This window comes from Anticarsia gemmatalis, chromosome 5 (genome assembly GCF_050436995.1).
Source record: "Anticarsia gemmatalis isolate Benzon Research Colony breed Stoneville strain chromosome 5, ilAntGemm2 primary, whole genome shotgun sequence".
NCBI lineage: Eukaryota > Metazoa > Arthropoda > Insecta > Lepidoptera > Erebidae > Anticarsia > Anticarsia gemmatalis.
The window spans coordinates 2,739,611-2,765,782 of NC_134749.1; the positions used below are offsets into that span (position 1 = coordinate 2,739,611).

General features: G+C 35.2%; 1 protein-coding gene across 1 annotated transcript in view; it reads left to right on the forward strand.

Annotated features, from left to right (window-relative positions):
- Nucleotides 1-26,172, forward strand: part of LOC142972790 (uncharacterized) — a 293,932-nt gene that overhangs the window by 197,838 nt on the left and 69,922 nt on the right. The window contains exon 5 of the mRNA XM_076114087.1: nt 14,565-14,698. Coding sequence (XP_075970202.1) covers nt 14,565-14,698 — 134 coding nt within the window. The remainder of the gene's footprint in view (nt 1-14,564; nt 14,699-26,172) is intronic.

Sequence of the window (26,172 nt, forward strand, 5' to 3'; positions counted from 1 at the left end):
GTGTTAAATGCCTCCAAAAGCTTGAATCCTTATCTTCGAAATACTCAGAACCTACAGTGGAATATTTCCATAATAATCTTTCAGATTGGAAGAGATTAGGCAATTTTCAACATCATGTAATATCACATTATTACAGACGGGATTATCCTCAACGAAGTAATCGACTTCTCTCGTAAAAAACTGCAGCGATCCAACTTTTCAAATCTAACCTCCCACTCACACAAGCAAGAAATTCAATATTTTTTATTTCATTTTCGACAACAGATTTCTTAATAACCTGGCAGTCCCTCGCATTGTAGGGCAACTTGCAAATTCAATTAATTCTGGGCCGGATTCAATAACGTTGCGAGATCGGGCCATCAAAATCGGGACATAAACCTTTCGTCACACTGTTGCCCCATTGAATTCCCCGCCCTGATGCGAAAGTTTCTACCAACCACAAATGTGTTTTTCTTGTTACGGCTAAGTGTATGGCTATGATTTTAGCGATTTATGATAGTGTGTGAGAAGGTCAATGATGTTCGAGAGTAGCGTGAAAGATTTTTGTGAAGAGTGTAGGCCGCTGATAATATTAATAAAATGTTTATGCCTTTCGTGATTCATTATGTAGTTGGTAGAAAGGGTTTGGTTCGCGTTTTATGGGTGTCATATTTTTTTATCTTATGTTACTATCTGACACGATTCTGTCCGCGCTCATGACGTCATGCGTCATGCGTCATGATAGTGGAGGATGGACCTTTGTCCTTGATGAATCTATTTATTTGGTAGACAAAAGACCACAAATTTATTATTTAATCACCTTTGTAGTTCCTATTTCTGATCTTGCTACATTCCTTGATCTGTACTAAACAACTTAAAAAAATGCTAATGCACGTGACCATAAATGCTAGAAATTACATAGGTGCCACAGCAACTATGATGAAAATACTCTTTACAAAAACAATACACAAGAAACCAAGTAAGAACTTACATACTATTATTTACCTGTGTATAAATTTAATAAACTTCACCTACGTCCGCTCACTCGCCACGCTTATTTCGTCGCCACATAATAAGTTTGATATTTCACCTATTTTACATTCAAGCTGGGGTCGCTGTAAAATGTCGGCTGGGCGCCAACTTAAGGCAATATCAGCACATGGATTTAACATGCCATTTATGTGTAAAAATGTTTACTAATGTGTTATTTTTATGTTCAAACGTCTAGAATGCGGTTGTGATATATCTTCATGTGGTTGATTTGTTATACATAGGGTTGGGGCTGAAACATGCATTGCTTTTTTTTCCATTGGCGATTTTGTCGTGGTTTCGCCAATTTCTGAGTTTTCAGACATAGAGTTCTTAAACTAGAAGATAGGTATGACATTGAATTTCAGATAGATTCAAGGATTATATTCAACGAAATTTTGATACATCATCGATTAGAATCTATAGTCTTTACTTAGTTGTGGCGGTCAGCCTTGATATAGTTATTTACTAGTTAATAATTGTGCAGTCCTTTCTCATGTCATGTAACATGAATAAAAACGGCATAGTAAAACAGAACTACAACAGAAATATCGAAGCAAAACCTCACCAGGATATCCAAGCCCTGTATACGCCTAAAACATTAACAATTCACATTTCACAAACGCCAGAAAAACACTTACCCGAGCCATATTTCACGGTCATTACCTGCAATAATTGTCACAAAAATGTTCGTAACCTAAAGCGCTTCTCCAATATCATTTAAAGGGTAATCTTAACAGGATCAGAGTCATAACACTCACACCATATCGTAATACTCCACTCAGATAACGAGGGTTACAAAGTGATTTTCTTGTAAAATTTTGACATCCCACATTAAACAGATTACGTATAATTATAATTGTGTAATCATGTCTTGGGGTAAATTGCTCCATTTAGATATTCATGGCAGGTGTCGTGTAAGTGTTTTACGTTATGAATTTTTAAGAAAGAGGATTTTTATAATACTTATTTTTGGATATATAAAAAAGATTTATAGATTCGAGTACAGGCTAAGAATAAATATAACCTATTTTTTGGTCCAAAAAGGTTGTAAAATCTCAGGGATGAATTGAAATCAAGATAAAGATATCATAATATTTTTTGGTTTATTAGCAAAGGTCAAATACATGACACTGCATGGTAGTTCCTAATATTTTAAAAACAAAACACTGATTTTCAATTTCCTTTCCAACTTATGGCATCAATATTAATAGTTTTGGTTACCTAAAACCCGAATATAGAACATAAACACTTTATAATTTATATAGTGTATAAAATATGTAGTTAACTAAAATCATATTTTCATAATAATTTTCTCAACTTATGCAACATTTTCCTCTACATAGCCAAAGAAAACTCAAGAAAAAGCCCACAAAGTGCCTTCTTTCAAAGTCGAGAGTTACTTCAGTCTAATATTCAACAATTTAAATATCACATCGCCTTAACGCCTGTAGCCGGTTGGATTTGAATTACAAAGTTAGCCTACACCCCGTGGCCGGGTGTACAAAATATGAGGTCTGCTAACTAAAGGGGCTACTTTGAGTCCGTAGCTGTTTAATACTCTAACGTATAAAGTGTTAGGTAAACGATATTCGTGTGTTTGTTGAAATGCAATATGGAAACTTGTTGTTTAGTTTTAGTTGTGTATCTTTTGGAGGTGTTCGTTTTGATAGAATAAAACATGTTAGAATAGGTTATGTAATGTTCTATGATCGCTCCCACTACAGAAATAAGGCGTCATTTCGTTTATGTATGTTAGAAAAAATACTTGTGAAGCAGTAATTAGGGTCAGTTAACCTTTTATATACTAAACGAATCTCTTCATTAATAAAGTGAAGATGAATGAAGTGAACATGAAGATTTGAAGTCTTGCAGCTCAGCTATTTTAGTATAAATTAGTGTAAGTTTGGTCATTAGAAATATGTAAGAACGTTTTCCTTTTATTAACCAGTTGAAGCGTGAATTTTCAATACTGTCGTAGTTTATTAAGAGTTTCGACTGGGTTAATAACAATTTGGTAATTTAACGTTGGTGATAAGCAAAACTAACTGAGAATTCTATTATTAAAACTTTCAAGCTACTGACATCAAACCGCACTTAAACTTCAAGAAATCAAAGTCAAATGATCTTTTTAACAACTGCTATTCCATTAAACTATTTTATACTATAAAATTAGCATTATAGTAACGATTCTCATCATCTGAAAACGTTTTGAAAATCTCGTCATAAACCGAGCGAGTTTCCAGTTAATTTTATAATAGTTTCCGAAGGGATAAGCTTTGTTTTATTAAATGAGTTTCTAATACCTAGGGGTAGTTTTGTAGGGATAGTTTCAGTGAGATAGTTTTGTGTCACTTTTAGAATTAGCGGGAATGTGATGTGTAGGACGTTTATGAGTTTTATTTCTGAATAGGATTAGTTTAGAGTTAGTGGAATTTGAGAACACTATGTTTGTGTTTTACTTCATAGTATTAGGCAAGAGAAAGGGGGACTTGTTTGACTAATGTCAGTGTCATCCTTTTAATTAAGCACTTAGCAACATGAATTTATACACTTTGGATTGATTCCAGGTGATCACGTATAGTTGATAAACAACTGCTGTACATTGTTTTGTTCCTTAGAATATAGTGATTAGCACGTTATTTGAAAGCGGCAATGTACTGAATAGTACCTAACCATCAATTCGACGTACACTAGTTGTCAACTGAGATACGTGATACGCACAGGACTGAGAAAAACTCACAAAAATATCCTCAGTTTTTTTAAGCCAAAAAGACAACACTTTTTGGGCATAAAGCCAATTTTATGACTTCAATCTGAGATTTGTCTTTAATCCTAGACTTGATTTTATCTAAACTTAATATTATAAGCACTTAACTTTGTCAACAACAGCAGTTGACAGTAATCTCCTTTCAAAACCGCATCGCGTACAAGATCCGAGTGACGTAGAATTCAATTAATTATCGAACTCATGCAGCAATCAATCAATATAAACAATCAATTTATCAATATCAGTCAATCAATGCCTCACACTATGTAATTTTATGCCTCGATACGAAGGTGAATTTATAATGGATCGCTTTTCGATCGTGGCTTTCTTAATGGCTTTTAGGTTAATTGAATGAAGCTTGAATGCATTTGTTTAGGTGTTGGTTTTTAGTTTTGTTTTTTGTCTTGCACGTATGTATGGTTAATGTTTAGAGAGAGAGAGAGAAGACTATATGATATTATATAAAAAATTAGAGGGCTTAAAATTAAGACGTAAATAAATATGTAAAATATAAGAAACATTGTTTGTACTCATGGCTGTAGCGATAACGTCTTAATAAAAACAATTGTTTATTTGCAACTCTGTTATTTTTGTAAACATTAAAAATCTTGCACTTACCTTTTTTGTGACTGTTTTGCTACAGGAGAAAAGAGTCTGATTATTTTAAAGTAATGCCATTGGGAGTTTAGACGTGATCGTTCAAATAAACATACATTAACCTTTAATATGAAAATAAGATGTATTTAAATTGCGTCAGATATTCGTGATCCCAATTCGTTCTCACTTCGCAAGGGTCCAGGTAGACCCACGTCCACTCGTGGTCACGAATACCTTCCATATTTCACATTCAGCCGTGGCCTGAAATTATAATAAAGTTCAAGGCTTTTGCTTGCCGAACAAATAGATTTTATTGGCAGTATATTCCGATTTTGACTAACAAATATTACAAAAAAAAATAGTTTCATAAAAAGAACTACAGGTAATTTAAGGAACGAATTTTTGAAACAGCCTTTTTGTTAATCATTTTATCTAGTAGATCATGAATTCAAAACTAAATGCTTGAGATTCGTCACATATCAAACTGAATTACAAACAGTATTTTTGTTTTCAACTTAATTGCAGATCGAAAGTTAAAATTCAACTCAATTCCAGAAAGAAGAAAAAAAAACACTCAATTTCTGCGTACGCGGAATCTGTTTCACATTTCCCAAACAATAAAATCCTTCGAAAAGCCACAAACTATTCTAAACGAAACGTCCAACAAAATACCAGTACGACTGTCAGTAGAGAACAACTTCGCCACTTATCAACACGACTTAGTGTCTGCAAAACAAGACGGACATGTGTCACTTGTGGTCTGAGCAAAACGAATGAACTACGCATTATTGCCGAATAAGCTATGTTACAATAACTCTCTAAGGACGAGTGCGGATTCCGCGAATTTTCTGAAACAAATGGTTTGTTATTGATTGGTCTCGGGTATTGATATTTGGTTGATATAGGGGTGGTTACCAAGGTGAAAATCCAATTTAGACGTAAGAAATTTTCTCTATAATAAAATACAATAAGGTATTCCGTGCTTATGGGAGGTGAGGTTTTCAGGACCTGTCATCTATTAAAATAAAGGTCAATATGAAACCTAGTATCTAAGTTATAAAAGCTAAAGTATATCTGCTCGATGGCTAGGTAACTTTGTTTTCTAGGGTTATCTTTAACCATACGAAATAATAAGAGGAACACAGAGTGCAATATCAGCGAGTGATTGTTTTCTCGCAACCCCATTTTTTCAATTGTTTCATAGTGAGGTTTGCCTACGCCTAATGCATAAACGTCCTTAGAGTGTTACAATAATGTGTCTCTTTTAGATATTACAGTTTTTTGTTCCTTGGTATGTCAGCGTTTTTGTTAGTGTTTTGTCAGTACAATTTTAGGTAGAATTTTTTACACGTAATATTTCTTCGCGATGTTGTTTTAAGGAGTCCCGAAAGTGTGAGAAATCTTACTTTAGTGCTTTTGTAAATTTATTATTCAATAGACATTAGTATTAAATTTTAGTCTACGACAGCCTGTAATAGTTTTAATAACTCATCTATTAATTAATCGAGCGTCGATATATTTGTGAGTGAACCTAGGCAGGTCACATGGTAACTCATTATTTTGAATATTTTAGTCCATTTACCAAACCTTCATATAATTATAATAATTTAAATGATGCGAAAGTGAAACGTTTAAAGAAATCGCTACATTCACACAAATCGTCGACTTGACGTTCAAAGAAAGATCCAAAAGCGAGAAAAAAGAAAAAAATGTTTTCGTAATTTAAATAAATAAGAATAAATGAATTGGCGTGAAGTATTCGGCTTGCTCGTTAAATATCCAGCTATGAAAAACTGAGTGGCTCATTATATGCTAATAAAGTGGATTTTTAGATGGTAAGCGTCTTATTTTCATCAAAACTTGACTTTTGTGAGAGATTTGGATCCCAAATTAAAATTTCACGGTGGCGCAAAATAATGAAGTGTTCTTTTTGTAATTTGCGGATTTGAGGACAATTATTTTACTTGAATCCGTGCAATGAATTCTTAAGTGTGCCGAGGGCTTGTTCTTAAATCTCTTTACCTTTGAATGGTTACTATTAAGACGTAATTACGATTGTCGTTCTGATATCTACAGGTTTTATGGATACTTGGATAGTAATGAAAACTTAAGTACTTGAAGCAAGGTCGAGAGATTTTAATTAACGAAGATATTTATATTTAACATTAAATGTCGCTATTGATATTTTAATTTGCTAATAATCACTATTGTCCACTCCCACTCTGTCCGAATGTACACCTAGCTTAAATCTGCTTTAGTTGATTGTAGGATTTTTACAAACAATTTTTGAACCAAGCAACAAAAAGTCATTTGATCTCCAAAAAGGAAATATCGAAGAACCCGAATTTATTACATCAAAGAACGGGTTTAATTTTATTAATCACTTTGCACCGTTGTCATACTTTATTATTATTTTTTAAATCTAATTTATAGCAGAACAGATTGGTCCCTATAGGCGCTAAAATTTTCACAATTAAAAGGGTCGCGACTGGCCCGCTGGGTATTTTTAAACTCGTTCGCGAAATGTTCGTTATTTTGAAGATTTAAATAACTATGGAAGTTTTAATCGCTGTTCTGTATAAAAAAATAAAGGCAAAGTTAAACGTTTGAAAACGTTTTGAAAGAAACTATATAAAAACATATAAGTCATTGATTAGGAGCATATTTTGTTGCAATAAATATGGATTATGACAGTATTTGGGACTAGTTTTGCAGTGCATTTAAATGTCAAATAATATTTAAATAGAGAGAAAACAAATTATAGAAAACAGCTGTCAAAATTCTATCAGATTAGTTAACAGATGGACATTTAAAAGTTGTAAAACTGTGCCTTAATACAAATAATAGAGTAGAAATAAAACTCCCATGATATGCCAAATATTGAGGTAAAAGCGAGACCGAATCAAAAGCAGAAACCAACAGCAACCAAACCTTAAAGAAAATCATCCAATCAATACAAGCAATTCACTCAAATTTTCAACACTACGTGGAACAAAAAACGCCTTGTTCCGCGTCACTCGTCAGCCTTCGAAAAAAGTAAAACATTGCCTCTTGGCTCCAACGAACTGGCAAAGTCAATACACTCAACACGAGTGGAAAGCTAGTCTAACGAGCACATCACTGGGGAGTCATGGCAAATATTATTTCAAGAGGGTAGATTGAAAAACGGAAAGTGTGTTTAAGGCTTTGTATCTTTTTGTACCTGATTGCGACCTTTGAAGATTGTTTTAAGATTAACTGTAATCTTTTAACCGTCAACTGAGGCATTTTTCGTCCTGTTAACAAATATAGGTACTTGTTTTTGGTAGATGTATAGTTTTTTCTCTCTTTCTATTATTTCAATAGTATTCTTGGATAAGTCGCGCTTTGTCATTGAAATTTAACATTCTTGTCATTAAATAATGTATAGACAAAATAAAGTATAGATACAGTTAACTGTAGGTGACCTTTACGTGTTTGATGTTAGTGTCATCAATCTATCTGAAAATACGTAATAAAGTCTGTTTTCTATGTAGTCTTTGAATATACAAATGAATATAAAGATAAAAAAAGAACTAAAATATGCATACTTAAAAAACAATTGCTTCCATTAAACGACATAATGATGAGAAGAAAGATGAAATAAATCAAAATGCATTCGTGATTGAAGTACGTTAAAGACGTCATTGAACTCAAACCAGACACCGTTCAGCGTGCAATTTGAATGATAATAATATTTAAATTTTTAAATCCAATAATCCTATCAAATGCACAAATGATATTCATTTAGAAAATAATCTTATTTATGTATACCGCATCATAGATGAGCATTCAAAACTTCGAATCCCTTGAAACGAAACTTATATCCAAATCGTAATTCAGACAGCATATGAACGTATAAATAAAATTAAATTCAAAATATCAAAGAGAAACTAATAAGGGTTTTCTCAAACCCCAGCCATCTGTTGTTAGTAACAATTCAATACGAACTTTCATAATAAGATTTATAGACATTTTAAACTTAATCTGTTTTCGAGACAAGTTTACTAAGTTTCACGAAAATAACATTAAATAATGCGTTTTAGCGTTTCAACTGTGTAATCCCTTTAGGTACTTCGAGCAGTTGTCTGTCAAATAAATCATTGATATGTTTGGCCAGCAATTAAAAAGTACTTTCGTAAATCATTTAGTTAAATTCGTGAGCTTGTAATTTATTTGGCTGTTGATAAAAACTATTGGAGAAATAAACTTTATTATCAAAGTAGTCGAACGCTTATTTCTGCAAGAAGATTTCTTAAACAAAATCTTTTTGTTTTGGTACCTATTGTTGGTTTATTCAAATTCGATATACACAACAAACATTGCGATTCAAAACAAACATATTGTGTTTGTAATACAAAACTGCTGGATTCAGATTCAGGTCAAGACTGACCACCCTGAACAAACTACGAGTATGCCAACACAAACGGAACATTTCTACGACTCATAGAAAGTTTATTGGTTTCAACATGGTTGCTGAAAAGTCAAGAAAATAGAACTATAAAATATTTTTTTGATACATCTTATTTAATACTGTGCTATTAGCGGAATTGGGCATAAAGGCAAGATCGCCACAAAGCTAAGCAAAAAAAAACTATATTAAACAGATGATGAATAAAAAATAATCATCATTATGCTAAAATGCAAATATTTGTGAAGGATCCTGGTTTATACGTCAGCTTGTTACTTTTAAATGAAAAAGCCGATTTTATTTCACGCAAATGAAATCTCAAGCTTATAATAAACAACACAAAAGTTAACACCTCAAAACAAAGTTTACTCAGCGAATATTAAAAAAGTAATCTAAAATTCAGCTGTCAACTTTAAGTATAAACCGATAGAACTTATTGACTTTTATCATCACCGTCTCAAGTAAAAGTACTTTCTACTAAAGTTATTTATTTTTCATCGGCAAACATCAAAATCTGCCAGTGACACTGAAAGGCGTCGAACAACAGGCCCGTGATTGGAAACTTCGCAGGATCTAATTGAATTCTTGAAGAGGTGGAATGGGGAGGCGACGATTACTTAAAAGCTTTTTTTATACAAATCAACACTGAAACTAGGATGCCAAAGGAATCTTGAGTTGAAATTTCATGAGATTTTTTTTGGATTCTTATCAACTTTGATCTATTTTTAATATCAAAAGTATTAAATAGATCGATATAAATGCGTAGGATTGACTTAAATCCGAAGACATTTTTTTATTGCCCTCAAGTCGACATGATCGGAAGATTACAAATTTAAAAAGCCGCATGAAAAGTTATATTGTAACCGTGGTAGTTTCATTATAATGAGGTCCCTTACCAATTTCTTCACAGTTTCCTCCCCCATAATTATTAATATGATCGTGTTTTTAGTATGCTTTCGTCAATAATCATTGACCAAGTCGAACTAAAAACACGATAAAATAAAATTATATAATTTAAATTTTCGTTTTTACTGTGCAAATTATTGATCTGTATATATCTTTTGTTATTCCATCTGTCCAAATCAATTTTCTTCATATTTTATTCCTTCGGAGCCATCGCAAACAATTTCTGCTTCGTTTAGATTAGATCCGAAACATTCCATGTCTATTTTCATCACAATTGTTTTTGAAACATCAGAAGCCTTGTTTTTAGGGTCCCAAGAGACAGCGGTTTTCCTCATATGCCATAAGCAATCATCTCAGAAAGAGGGGTACTACGTGCCTACGTGACGAGACTTGTACCAAATATCTGGGTTCACGTTGTCACAAACGTAATCCAAAAACGGATGGGCTTTGGGTTAATAAATATCCATTAATTTATGGTATCTTATCGCTACCGGCGATTTCGGTTGAAAAATTACGATGTTTATAGGGTTTAAAGCGTTTTGTTCATGATTTGTGGGGTCAGTTACGTAAACGACTACGTAAACAGTCAATTCGTGAGCAACTTTTGATATTGTGGGTGACTATTTATTGTATTTTATAAGACCTGTTAAAGAAAGAAATATATCACATACCTTTCAAAAATGGGTTTTAATAATGTGGTGTAATTTCATTATTATGAAAGAAGCAACTCCCTTACTCAGAATTGTACTATGCCGCGGGGACATTTACAAACATACAAAAAACCGACACAAAGCACAAACCGACCCGAAACAATCGATTACAATGATTGAAAATATTATTGAAATCAATGCATAATAATCACAAAAATAAAATATTATGTAATCTATCAAATGAACCATTCGATACATTAAAAAATACCTGACGAAGCACCTCCCAGCAAATCCATTTCGATAATCAAACAAACCTCCTGAAAAGGGATTACGATATTCCTTTTGTCTGTCAGATTTGAGAGCTTGAAACCTGCCTCTATCTGTATGATCCCTTTTAGTACTCTAACGGAATAAATTAGGTAAAGAGCATTTATCAAGAGTTCTCATAATTCATACCTTGGTACTGCCACAGATTATAATATTATGAGATAATGTTTCAGGATCGTGGAACTTGTAAAGAGATTTTTGGATTTAGAGTACGTTTTGTTTTTGTTATGGATTCTTCTTGTTTTGGTTCTTTTACAAAATATAACATTTTTTTACAAATGATCCGTGCTATTAATCCAATTGAGTTGTTGACCAGTGTGGTGGACTCAAGGCCTAACACCTCCCTCATTATGAGCGGAGACCCTTGCCCAGCAGTGAGACAGTAATGAGTTCAATCAAATTTTTATCGTCAATAGACCATACCGAATACGGTTTCTATGCTCCGCCATATTATCTTAAAATAGTAACACGAAGGCAGTAATCGTATTGACCAAAAAAGAAACGATATATACTCATTTTAACCTAGACTCCCCATCGCCTAAACACACAAACCAAAAAAAGGCGAAAGTAAGAACCAAACGTTTGTTATACAACGTTACATCACATCTTAATTCTCTGACCTTACAGTCAAGCACGTATGTTGGGATCTACTTGTGAAGTTTAGACCTAACGCGATATGAAATGGCAGGTTGTGAACAAGCACAGTTAGCTGTTAAGCTGTGGGGCATAAAACAAAAGTAATTTTACAATGTCATTTAGAAGTTGTTTGCTTAAGTACTTACGATTTTGAATGTAAGAAATGTTATATTTTGTTGGTAGATTAGGTGAATTGTTGAAACAAAATTGATTCTCATTGTATAGATTAGGGTGGTCCAAAAAAATTTTTTTTTAGTTATCACTTTCGCCACGGGCTTAATTTGTTACACGTATTTGAAATAATAACGTTGCAAAATTTGAACAAGGTAGCTTTAGTGGAAGTGGGTGCTCAAAGCAGTTATACTTCAGATTTTTTTGTGAAAAGTGCAAATTTTTCTTTCACTGTTATAGGTCTTTTTTGGGTATTAAACTAAGCTAATTCATTATATATATGACTGTTTAAGTGTTTAAAACTAAAAAATATATTTAAAAAAAGCGTTTTGTTACATATAATAGGAACAAAATATGTTCAATAACTCGATAAAACCACGATATTTTTCTTTTGGGTTGTTGAGATGTGGAACCCTTATCAAGGCTCAATTAACATCTTACTCTTCGGCAAGTTTTGCTTCTTTATCAACACTTAATTATTGAACATATAAATTTGATAAATTCTGCGCGCGGTCTTATTGAAAATGTGGTGGAAATATGGAAAAAATCGGGAATTTCGACAAGACAATTAGACCATTGCATAGAGAAATTTATTAAAAATCTTCATAATTATAGTCATAATCACTGTGCTTTGGTCAGTCAAGCTCTCCTCAAATACCACTATTCAAGAGATTCAGTGATACATGGGAGACTTTTTCGAAAAAGCAGTATGATAGTCTGATTGATAATTCGGATACGGAAAATTTCGCCCTGAACACACTTGAGACTCTTACCATCGTAAAAGCTGGGGAAAAACAAGTTAGCGATTACTACAAGGAGTTAATTGAACTCACTATGATCGTTTAAACAAACCACCTTCTTAATTCATTGGCTGGCCCCAGGTCCAATACACCACGCTCGATGGATGTCTAAATTGAGTTATGCTATGAAGATTTTTCTTTTCAGGCATTATTTACTCAGACAGTTATTGTACAAATAATTCCTAAAAAGAATAATCTAACTAATTAAAAGTTAAGAACAGCTAATAGCTCGATTAATTAGTTTTGGTGCTCATAAATACACCAAGACTTGTATTGAAATGCCTTTAAAAACAGATGCACCAAGAAATGACTTGTTACTTTAAAAGAAGTTATAATTGTACGATGCCATTGATTTTGAAATAAATAAAGCTGCAAGGAAGGTCTTAAAGCGTCACCTGTGGTATTTGCCAGACGAACTTATTATCTTTGCTCTGTTTTCCGACAAGCTTTTTTGTGGCGAGAAAATGGCCACAGTTCATCAAATGAATGCTGATCGTAGTTCTCGTCCAGTACGAGGTGACAGTCGTTAACTGTCATTTGATACACATTATATACTTTTGCGTCGGAAAGTTCGCTAAAAACAGATTTTCTACTAGATTTAAGGACTTTTTCTTGCAATTACCATCTGAGGTTTGGAATGAAAATGCTGATTATCTTTAAAGCAAAAGCTGCATAATTGCTTGTTATTAAAGAGGCTGCGGAAGGGGGTGTAAAACTATTTGAAGACTACAATAGCTTGCTCACTAAGGACGAGGAAGAAAAACAATATATTATTACATTTAGTTGAAAAAAACATGCAACTTGTGTCTACTGAAACTTCTAAAAAGGAGTTAACTAACTCAGTTTTAGATTGATCATAAAAGTTTTTACAATAACATAAATTAGTTTTTGCTTTGATCATTCATTTTATGTGCCTTTTAACTACTTATTACAATAAAAAGTCTTACTTTGATGTACCTGTAGTGAAATGTATGCTCATACCCTTTTTGGATATTTTACTAAAATTTTAATATTTTCATCGCCGTTGAGCATCCACTATTACATAAGATAGAAAGCTGATTTTTTAAATATATAATAAGTATGATTGGTGTAACAAAATGGGAGGGTGGCGAAACTTCTATTTGAAAAAAAATTTTTTCCCCTATATCGGTGGACCACCCTAGTATAGATAGATAAATGTTGTGAAAATTGACACTAAAAGGTAGTTGAATTTGTAAAACTATATAAGTATGAAATAAATACATACATAAAATTGTTATATGTTTTGTCAGGCTTCGTAATGTTAAACACGTATGATGTATTATATGTAAGTAACACATAGTCATATGAATTAGACCAAAATATAGTCAACATTTTGCTTGCAATCTACATTGTAGACAGCCAAGTACTAAATTACTTCAGAAAATTAATAACCGCTCAGCAATAAGCTCCTTCCTCTCAACATAAATTAGCAAATACAAACAATTACAAAACTCGGTCGCATACACCGCTCTAATCTCTTCTCGAAATTAGCCTATTCCATAAAGTTTACCAGAAAAAAACACGGCCAAAATTCCCCGTCACATTTGGAACCTCGGAGTCCCTAAATAAAATAATTCCCTCGAGGGTCTCGCCATATTTTATCCGACTTTATAATTGCGGTTCTGGAAAGGTCCTTATAATTGGTGGCCTCGAGCAAAAAACGATTTTTAGATTACAGAAACATGTAATCAATTCTCAGATATTAAAAAAACACTTTTAATTAATTTCTCTGTTGTTTATTGTAAGCAATACATTTTACTCTTTAGACTAACAAATTGAACAAATTTTACTTACCTTGTTATAACAAATATATGATAACTTTTTACAATAAATAGCCCAAAAGCAATTGTTAACAGTGACTGATTTTCTGTTTAGCTTGAATCATAATAACGATACTCCGTCTTATATTCACACGAAGCAAAACGGTACAAAAGCTAGATTAACTCTTCTTTATAATAACAGCAAATTAGTCAAACATTATTGATAGCTAAGCATATTACTGCAGCTCGATTCTCTACTACTATCGACTACCGACAACCGGCTTGTCATCGAGAAATTTTGTATGAAAATCTGATCAGCGCCTCTAGCGGGTTCCGTAAGAACTAATTTGGCAGTACATTCTAAACGTCAAACTCTCGATACTCGACAGTACAGAGTATACAGAATTGCGCTACTGATGGGTACTCAGAAGTACTTAACTAATTTACCATACATCATAATGTATTCAAAGCAACATATCTTGTTCCCAGAATTGCCTCCAGAGAAGCCGACGATAAAGGCGGAGAAGGGCTGGTACGCGTCAGGTGACTCGCTCAGAGCACAGTGTTCTTCACCACCAGCTGACCCTCCAGCTAACCTCACGTGGCTCCTGAATGGACGAGACGTGAGTATACCTTGGTTTTTGATATTTAAAGACAGTTCTTGTCCTATAGAATCATCGTTTTTTTATTACGGCAAAATATTTATCTGAATGTTTACAGACACTAAAGATGTTCTTTTTGGATATTACGCCATCTCTTGCATATATTTAAGTAATTACTGATATAACATTATTGCAAAGTGGAAGTAGGAGAATAAATAAATAATATTTTTCTTTTAAAGACGACGTTCGTGTGACATAAGTTGCGTATGGGTAACATGAGTTTCTTATACAGCCGATACCTCGAAATCTAAAACACACGTTTCGTCGAATCTTCCGCCCAATTTCTCCTTCTAAAGTTTTTCATCAATCTAACACAACAGAGTGACCAAAACCTACAAACACGGTTGTCAAAGTGTGCACAAACATTCCAGAGCCACGTCCTCTGGATTCCAGTGAGGCAGAAGTCCGTCCAGACTTTTGACGGTCGTGTTTCGTCGCCACAGTATACGAACACGAATTCCCGGAGTTAGTTTAAGTTTAGTGTTTATTCTAGTCTGCAAGCCTAGCGTAGCCAGACGTGATAAGACGTGTGGACGTAATTTTGACCATATGTGTATAGAACTTTAGCTAAAACTGTTTTATTAGGTAGTTTAGATTGGTGGGGAGTACTTTTAAAAGTTAAGTCGTCTAATCTCATTTATTTTATATACTGGCTATGCTACCAAGATAATGACAGCTATATGACTTGTACTGAAACCATTAAGTACGCAAAACGCATTTATAATATATATGTAATTTCCAGTAATCCCCAAGTAATTAATTAATTAATCCGTTTTCTAATCAACAAGTCAATCATAATAAGTTTCAAATTTATGAAACAACAATATATTTTGTCCGCGAGTATGCCCTTGCGGAATAAACTCGAGGATAACGGGTATTCTATGTGTTAATCACAGTAGGTAATAAACTACCTTTAGGGGAAACTTCATCAAAATTCACTCCGTATTTCGTGAAAAAACTACAATCAAACATCCTAACAAACTTTCTCATTCATAATATTCGTAGGAAATAACAACGAAGCAACAATGTATTAAACATAAACACCACACTTACGTTATACCGCCACGATGTGCATCTAACGTTACAATAAAGTGCGGAGCATCGTTCATAAAGTGTCAGATTACATGACGTCACGGCGATACCGCCGGTGTGACGTTAATTAGCTGCTACCTCCGTATGAAACCTTGTCTAACTCAGTGAAGTGCACTATAGTTTGTACTGAATTGTTGGAAACTGTGTTTGTTTACCCTTGGTGTAGTTGAAAAGGTATTTTTGAAATATTATTTTTTTTTAAATAACTAGCTTTCCGCCCTCTTGGAATTTTATTCCTTTCGGGGTGTAATTTTCAAAAATCCTGTCGTAGTGATTCTCTACACTTCCTAAGAGATCTTCTTACCAAATTTCAACTTGCTACGTTCAGGATTTGTCCATCAGTTAGTCAGTAACGGGACATTTTTGTATTACTGCCTGACCTCTCACTGATCGTGACGGTTATTCCTTCTACCGGTCTATGAGAGTGCTCACTATAGAGTGTACAGAGACGCTATAAACAAAGTCCTGAACTGTTGGCTTATTTTTAATTAAATTGGCCACCATGGCTTGGAGACACTATTTATATATTTATAGGATTTATAATTATGTGTACCGCTGACATTTTAAATGTTGATGGCAATGGTAGTGAAAATAAAATGACGTGAAGAGAATTCACACGACGAAATTTTATACCGTAAGCTCGGTAATAAAAAAAACAAAATTTCCCAAAGTTTTCCGAACAATTTTCCTCACCAAAAAACCCTTCTAAAAACAATTAACCACGAACAAACTACAACTCTGCAACAATAATGAAATCAATTTGCGTGGTGTCTTACGTCACTCGGCCTTGTGACGTCACACCGTGATAAATGACTGCGCACCACTATCTCACTGGCTTTATCTCTTTTAAATGTACATTTTTTGTGAAAAAATGTTCTTATATTTTGTCCTAAATTTTTTGAGGTGGATTGTAATCTGTCAAAAATAATTGTTTTTGAGGGTGAATGGACTTTTGAGGATAAACGTTGTAGTTATTAGGTTATAGTACAGAAAGGTAATGTCAGTTTTGCTATTAGGTTTGGCATTCATCGGCGTAGCCGGGTGGCAAAACCGAATATGTGTAGCTGCACCCGAACAAGTGAGTCGAGTTGGTTTTGTTGTTCGATAAATATTATTGCCGAACCGAAAATGTGTGTAAGCTAATAGCGATTTGAGCAAATTTTGAGGAAACAAATTATTCCGATAAAGTATCATCAATATTTTGAGCTTTTGAATTGAATAAAATCAGGTTTTCGTCGCATTAAAACAAGTTCTTCTTGCTCACATAAATCATTTGAGTTTGATGAAACACCTACGCTAAATCTGCGCTGCAACCAAATTTGAGGAACAATTTCTTTATAATCATCATCTAGGATTAGTAACCGTATCGGCGACACAATCAAATAGTTTGCAAATAATACTGCGCCTTGAATCACTCTATAACTACTCAGTACAAAAAGGCTTCCAAAGCACCTAGACCATTTAAACACCATTCATATTCCTAAGTGGTAGATGTCCCCACTATTCAAACTGTTAGCAAATCCGATTATTCAAAATCGAAGCTTTTTCATCGGCCACTACAATGCGTTCGTGTTTGAACGAATGGAATAGAGCAAAATATTGAGTGCACCCTTTCGCCACTGAATGGGATTTTGCTACTCAAATATTGATGTATCAAGTCTCTAGCGGTCGGATTAAATGTGCAGTTAAGGCTTTAAAGTTAAAAGGCTTGCGAGTGGAAAGGAATGGAGTTGTATTGTGAAGTGTCTACGTTTTTATGAAACTTTTATGGATTACGTTTGTTTCTTTATTCGGTGTGAAGTGAGATGCTGCAGTTTTAGTTTATAGGGTTTTTGCTTAGTGTTATTATGACTAGTATTTTATAGCTTTTGTTTGTTTGTGATTACTCCCGATAGGAGATTGTATTTGTGTTTTGGTAATTAGATACCTAATGTAAACCGAAACCTATATTATCTTCACTTGCTATACAAATGTAACTAAAGGTATGGAATGGTATATCATTATGTGAAAAGTCACAAAATAAATCCGAATTCTTTAAGCAGGCATTCTTTGTGATAAGTATTGGTTAGCTTATTAGGTAAAATTTTGTAATTATTTTTCTAAATTTGGTTATCACTTTATTTATTAGGTAAGTCGTGAAACCGACTCTTAGTACAACTGAAAATCTATACTGACCACGTAAACACTATAATTTACTAACCACTACTTAACTATCTACAAACCAAATCTATCGTTGGATATCTTTTAAACAAAATGTTCAATGCACCGGTGAACCGAATGCTGTAAATAGCTATCAACATAGAGTGGGTACTTACTTCCCGATACTATCGTGTTATTGCGGTTCCAAACACGATAATCGATTCTGCATTTAGTTTTAAACCGGAGTTTGGTATAAACATGTTGATCGTGAATAAGATTATGTGCTACTGAAGTAGTTTATTGAGATCATGTGAGATAACTCCGGATAAAAATACGATTGCTTGTTTAATATTCATTTTAAAAAGTTATGGTAGAAATCAGATAAAATATTTTAGCTGACTGCCTCCGTGGCGCAGTGGTTTAGGTCACCACGCCGCTACCATTGCGTCGGGAGGTCGTGGGTTCGATTCTCACACAAATCACTGTTCGGGTCTGGTTGTACTTTGTGTCTGTCACAAGAGCAATTTTTATGCGGGGGTTGGATATTAAAAAAAGATAGCGTAGTTCAATGAAAGGGTTATGCAAAAAGCTTTGCAGTATGAAAAGGTATCGAAAAACACAAAACATACCTAATAAAGTTATGAAATTAGTCGTTGAGTGATTAGAAAAATATACTGCCTGAAACGCGGTCGGTAGTTTATCCGACTGCTAATTATATAAGTCTCGGGTTCGACTCGGGTCTTTTCTTATTTATATTCGAATATTTCTCAATAGTCAGCTGCAATATGCTATCCCCCTATTACATGAGACTAGCACTATACATCTCTGCCGTGTACCTTTGGATACAAATTTTAGGCGTGATGTTCTGTATCAATATATAAATGATAGTATTGCTAAACCACATTAATACCTGTTCCATATCAAACGAATCAACAACCTCACATTAACAAACAACCATAAACCCGGTCAATTATAAAACATAAGGAGGCGAACGTCCAATATTTTAGTATGGATTTTAAAGGTCTCACAAACGATCCGCTCTCAAAGAACTTTGCTTCAGCGCGGGAAAAACAAGCTTAGTACGTTCGAGTTTCCGATAAAGTGCTCGGGCCTTTGCGCAAATACGTCCAGCCGCTTGTCCAGTCGATGTAATATATCAGATGTGTTTTTGATATGCTCTTTATCAATTTTAGGAGTTGTTTTGTTAGGGTACTTGAGTTAGGTCTTCATTGTAGTTGAATGTTATATACAATGGTAGGTTTAGAGAGTTCTTAATGTGGTTTTTGGTTTCCGTTTCCCTTGAAGAGGTAGGTACAGTAATACGGTTGTTGTATGTTGCACGTAAAAGTAATGCTTAAACTATATGCTATGATTTTTTTTACTCCGCGTCGGATTTTTTTGTATTATTGATAGGAAGTCAAATATAGCCTTATTGTTTTAACTGCTGGCCTAAACCAAGAAATCAACGTAGTAACTTCGTATTAACTGGTATCAACGTTAACAACGATTTTAAGAACATATTTTGGTACCGTAAAATTGATTTCTGAAAACGTGATTCCAATTTTATATCAATCTATTATTACGGACCTTTAACTCCAAGAAACGCATTCATCTAAATTCAGAACACAAAAAAATCTGTTTAATTTACTTAAAACCTGTACAAAACTCATCTAGTCTAGAAAAAGACCGAAACAAAAATAAAACGGGCTGCAATTTCTATTCTTTAATTGGCTGCGTTTTTCTTAGCAATGCCTGCAATGTTTTATTGCGCGGTCCGCAATCGAAAGAAACGAACTATAGCACTTCAATTGCCCTTTTCTAAAGAAATAATGAGCTAAACCAACTACGATTATTGTTTGTACATTTAAATTTGCTCGTATATGGAGGCTTTTTATCTTGTAGGTATATTTTTGGTAGGATGAAAAGAAAAAAAAATTGAAATAGTTTTCCAAGATTTCTTGATAGCTAGCCGGTTGTTGGTGGTCAGTAGTAGTAGAGCTACCATTCAGAATATTTCGTAAAATAAAAATAAGGCAGGCAAGCAGAAAAATATTTTATCAATAGCATAAAATAATAGTTCGATGCATACAGCCCGCTCATATACGACTACTAGACATGAAGTTGAAATAAATAAATAATGATCAATAACTATAACAAAACGTTTTAATAAGAGCAGAATAATATGATCTGATGTCTACTTAACTGTTAATGTCCTAACTGCGAAAGCCGAAATGATTCAAATTTCAACCAACTCAAGTTGTTTAGTAAATCAAAACATGACACAAAAAATTTGCAAACAAATCCCAAATTAAAATCTGGACCTAAGTAAAAATGTCAAGTCAAAAAGGTTAGAAACTGGAGATTAAGCCCACACAAATATTATTTGAAGTGACGTAAATTGGATCCCGGTAACCATTACCGGTAATGTGGGCGGATGTATTGCCCTTCTTCCTAAGCCTACGCTTTTAGGAATTTATACTCCCTTAGGACTTGAGTATGAACGCCTTTTATTTGTTTTACGATAGTACTTTTTTTTTCTAGAATAAATATGTCAGCGTGAATGAGAATACACTCACCTCGTACGTACTCATTTGTATTATTTTATATTTTTTTATTATAAATTCGGAAGTTACTCTGCCGGCCTGTCTGTCTGTTACGCTTTTACGTTTAAACCGCTGAACCGACTTGGGTGAAATTTTGTAAAAAATTAGTATGAGACCCGAGAAAAGAGATTTTTTTCCGGAAATCAAAAAAACGTTAATAGATGCGGCTAACTATAGAAAAAACGCGTTTAAAAGCAAGTACTCGTGATCATTACTTGAATAAATTACAGCAAACTGGTTAGTTTAGATATTAGATTCAGCCTACAATTAATCATTAATCCAAATCAGAATTAACTTAAATCCTATTTATTTTACCTTCAATATAACTCACTTTTCTTCTTTCACAAAATCATGTCGTCCATTTCGGCGTTCCAAATCATAACCATATTACGCCTCGGTCATCTTTCTTAATGAAAACGGACGTTCGAAATTATTGTTATAAACACATAATTGTGTTTTAATTTGGAGTGAAACAGTCGCCGATAAACCCGGAGTATTAAATAAACCTTTCAACCCTTCATCGTTATGGAAAAGGGTTTTATACTTAACGACAAGAGACACGATATCGATTTTCCAAATGTTTTCGTTGGTTTTTTAGAAACATACTTTTTTTTCCATAGTACCATTTAGTTCGGTAGTATTCAAAAGTCAAACTTAAGTCAAAGGGCTATGATGGCTACGGAATTACGATAGAGTTCAACAATCTTAGTTAAAATGCATTAAAGAGTGATTTAAAGTCTCGTGTTAATTTTAACCCTCTTATAATCTGTTCAAATTCAAATGAAAGTCTATAAAAAATGCTTTTCCAAATCACAATATTTGAGGATTATGTATTTTAATGAATGATTGACATGAATTTATATATAAACAAAGCATTACTATGATTATTACAATAAACAACACACTATATAATGCTTTATTATCACAATAATGTATCTCACTTCTAACCCATAACAGCGATACTCATCGCTTATTGTTCGTTATCACGGTCAGTACAGTCTACATTCAGTAGGTACTCGAATATTACACCCGATTTGATTGGCATGTTCAATTGGAGATCCTATCGGCAACTGTCAATATCCCGTCACGGAATAATACGATCCTATGTCGTATCGGTTCCGTATCGTCTGCATCAAAAGGTCCTTCGGGAGCATGGGATGTTATACCCTTTGTTCTGTTTATGTCACATTGTTGACAACCAACCCACGATTTAGGTCGATCTGACGCTTTCTATGATAAATATGTTTGATACAAGTTTTTGGCCACCTATTTTGGTACGGAAACGAGCTTGAGGTGTGAGAGGAATGATGATGTCTGTTCATGGTTTTATGGGTCAGTAACCTTTCGTATTGTTTTAGGGAACTATTTTTGGATGATCCCTTACACGTGTTTTGTAAAGACTACAGTTCTATTTTATGGAACAATTGTCTTAAATGGGCTATGCGTGGTTTGACACAAATGTTATGATGTTAAAGCTCAAACACTTAAATGCCTTGTAATGGCTATTGTCACTTCAACCTTAAATAATTTGTCTGGACATTACTTGACAGTGTTATTTATCAACTAACGGAAGTAAGTCTAAATGCAAACTTTGAGACAAATACCAATGGTTTGAACATATTATTTGGGACACATACTCATACTTTCTCACAAGTAATCAAATCAAGTAGTATAGTTTTCTTTAAGCAACTAGTACATTCTAATCAAAGTAAGCTACCAATTAAACGCAACGTTAACTCAATCTACTCGATTAAACCAAGCTTTTATCCAATAAGTGTTCATCAACCGTCAGGTACTAAACAACTCGACCAAATTAAACTTGAAAATCATTAACGTCATCGCAACACGGTCCCACCGTTATGATCCGGGGTAACCGGGTAATGTCGGATATGTAATTAAACGTCAGATTCGTACAGGATCAAAGGTTTAGCTGAACCCATTACGGGGGATCACGCAGCACGTTGCGTACTCGCACGCGTCTCGGTTACGTTACGTGGTTACAAAAATGTCATCTGTTTGTTGTTGATTAGGTGTTTTGATGAGTGCGTTCAAAGGGTTGAATATGGGGAATTTTGCGTGGATTTTTCTTAGGATAAATGTTTTAAGCTGTGCGTAATTAATTTTAAATTGGTTGGTTAAATGTTTTTGTTATTGAAATACAATCGATGGGAAAGAGCATGATGATATAGTTGAAATAAATAAACGTTTTTGGCCGCTAATCATTGCTTTTTACTTATGTACTTAAATTAAAAATAGTATTTAACTCAATCCACGACTATCTTTCACTGTTTCATTGAAATAATTGTTATATGTATTTTTAGGATAACCAGAAGTGGAAGCAAATAAAAGAAAATACTTATCACATAGAACAGTTTTACTATAAGTCACAATCTTTAGCAAATTAACAAGCTCTTTACACATACAAACTGAATCACTTCAAAAATCAATTACAGACAAATAAATAATGAGAAAAATACAGCGTGACCATTCAAACGGGCAGAGGTACCCCTTAGCTAGTGAATCCTATGGAAAAGAGAGCTCAGAATGAGCTCGCAGCCCTTTTATGGACTCGGTCACGTGATCAACGTCACATTTCTTTTACTTCCTCTAATACATATGGCATTTCTTTTTCTTCCTCTAACACGGCCTCTCCTGACAGGAGGACGTTCTCGGACTCCTCTTAGATTCCGCAGGGGCACCGCAGGGGCACCGCAGGGGCTCCGCAGGGGCTCCGCAGGGGCACCGCAGGGGCTCCGCAGGGGCTTCGCAGCTACGGAGGTGCTAAGCATAGGCCTAGTCAATCTCTCGTACGTGGCAGCTAGCCCAGACGTTGATTTCAGGTCACCTTGACATCATCTGAGAACATAACACCAGTTGTAAAACAATGAAGACAAAATCTATTTTGTTTTAGACATATAGTTATACACAATAAAGTCGTACACAAAGTCGTACACAAAGTCGTACACAAAGTCGTACACAAAGTCGTACACAAAGTCGTACACAAAGCCGTACACAAAGCCGTACACAAAGTCAAACACAAAGCCAAACACAAAGCCACACAAAGCCACACAAAGCCAAACACAAAGCCAAACACAAAGTCATATACAAAGTCATAAAGTCATACATAATAAAGTCAATAAAGTCACACACAATAAAGTCTATAAAGTCAAAACAAACCACAGAGAGGAAGCACTGCGTTCGCTATCTCCGGTGTGAGAAATAGAGGCCACTCGCATATTTCTCACCAACACCAACTACTGGTTACCACCTCAGGTCATCACACCGAGGGAAGATATAGACAGAAGCACGACGTTCGCTTCACACAACAGCAGACGTAGACAGCAGCCAAACGCCAACATGCCGTGTCATCCGGGAAACCGCTTCGGCCAGCCACTCGCAACCACCAATGCGAGGAAAGCACTTCTCATCAGGTCATCTAGTACGCCGCATCGGCCATCCACTCGCAACCACCATTGCGAGACAAACACGTTGTCACTCCAATCATCACGAGGCGAGCCAGTTGCGCTCACCGGTCGGTAAACGATCTGTAGGTTAAACAAACCTTGGCGCAGTCATTCTATATATGATGAAATCCTACTCGTAGCACAGTAGGTATCAAACTAAGCTGTAGCCATAATTATTTACCATCATTACCAGAATACCTCATACCTAACCATACCTTACATTACCTCCGTTACCAGAAAATAATACACAAGCAGGAAAATGGCATTGACTCTTTACCAGATAAAACATGACTTCACCTCGCTTTGCACTGACCGCCTGAGCCACACAGGCAGCACGGTCCAGAAGGCCTGCAAGGACCGCAGGGGGCGCACGGCCCACACGGTGCCGCAAGGACAGCCGCCACACGGACACCCATCTTTCTTACGCTGGACTGCCACGGTACGTGGTTCTCTGGATCGCTCACAGCCGACGACCACGGACGGCAACGCACACAGACAGGGCTCTTTCAACGGTACGCGTTGGTCTGTGTAAATCTTCATTCCAAAATGAAAGTACATATCGTCGCAGCAACTGCGGCTGTAATAACAATTAACAATTACTAAATTATTATGCGTTCCAACAAAAGTAAAACGAAACCTTGTTTGATCACAGTAGATAACATTCTCTGTTCTGTGATCCTTCCAGTGGGATCATGAAGAAGGATTTGGAAAATCTTATCATAATATGAGACACACTCGGATCCCGTCGCACCACACCTTTGAAGTTACTGCCTCGCAACAGATACCGGCGCACAGCCACAGACGATCTGCGCTACCACGGACAAGACCCTTCCCATGGAGTGTCGTGCGCGAGCTGGTCCGCGTCCGTCCGTGATGGATATGAACGCGATGGACTAGTTATCCTACTGAGTTCTTTTTTAAAAGACAACTCCCGCATTAAGAATTACTCTTGTGTCACGGGGACTTTTGCAATCATTCAAACAACGGTCACAAAGTATAACTGGACTCAAAACCACTAATCGTGCATAGCACAAATAATTGTTCTGTGTGGGGATTGAACTCACAATCTCTCGTCACAATGATAGCGGCGTGGCGACCATAGCCACTGCGCCACAGAGACAGTTAAAACTGCTACTATACACATACAGTTGTTGACACTCTCTTATTTGCTGATGATGCAGCGTTTGTCTCTTCCTCACCAGAAGAACTACAGAACATTGTGGACAAATTTTCAAATGCATACCAAATTTTCTCTATGTCTATCAACGCAAAAAAAAGACTGTCGTGATGGCATAAGGCGTTACCACAAAACCTACCATCTATTTAAACGGCACGCCTCTAGAGGTTGCAGATACATTCTGTTACCTAGGTTCCGTAGTATCAGGCAATGTCTCTCTCGATGATGAGGTTAACATCCGTCGTATAGTCAAGGCTTCTACGATGTTGAAGGCTAACTACAAGAGTATGGAGCAACAAACATCAACAAATCGCACAATCGCAAAAATGCTTGTTTACCAAGCTTGCGTCTTAAGCATACTCTTGTACGGAGCTGAGACGTGGACATCATATGCTAAGCAGGAACGAAAGCTCAATAACTTTCACATGCGCTGTCTTCGCAAAATCTTGGGCATTAAATGGGAGGATAAGGTTACAAACGGCAAGGTACTTGCTATCGCTAAGCTACCTAGTGTCATGACTTTACTAAAACAAAGACACCTTCGTTGGCTAGGACACGTGCATCGGATGGACGTTTCTCGTTTGCCTAGAAAAATATCGCTCGGTGAAATAGCTACGTTATAAAGACAGCGCCAAGCGCGACATGGCATCATTTGGCATTGATCACTTGACCTGGGAGAGCCAAGCTGAGGAACATAATGCATGGAAAAGGACACTAGCTGACGGCGTCACTACTCACGGCAGCACCTGGCTCAACAAGTTAGCACATAAACGGACACTACGACATTTATGCGCCTCCAACCCACCATCGACCTCGGTTGTCACTCCCGCATAGATCTTTTAAGTCTCGAACGAAGATGTTCCCTCATTACTAATTCATTCCTCTATCTGACGCCACCTGAATCATCTGCAATAGATGAACACAGGCCAACGATGACACATACTGCCCTATTTCTTAAAC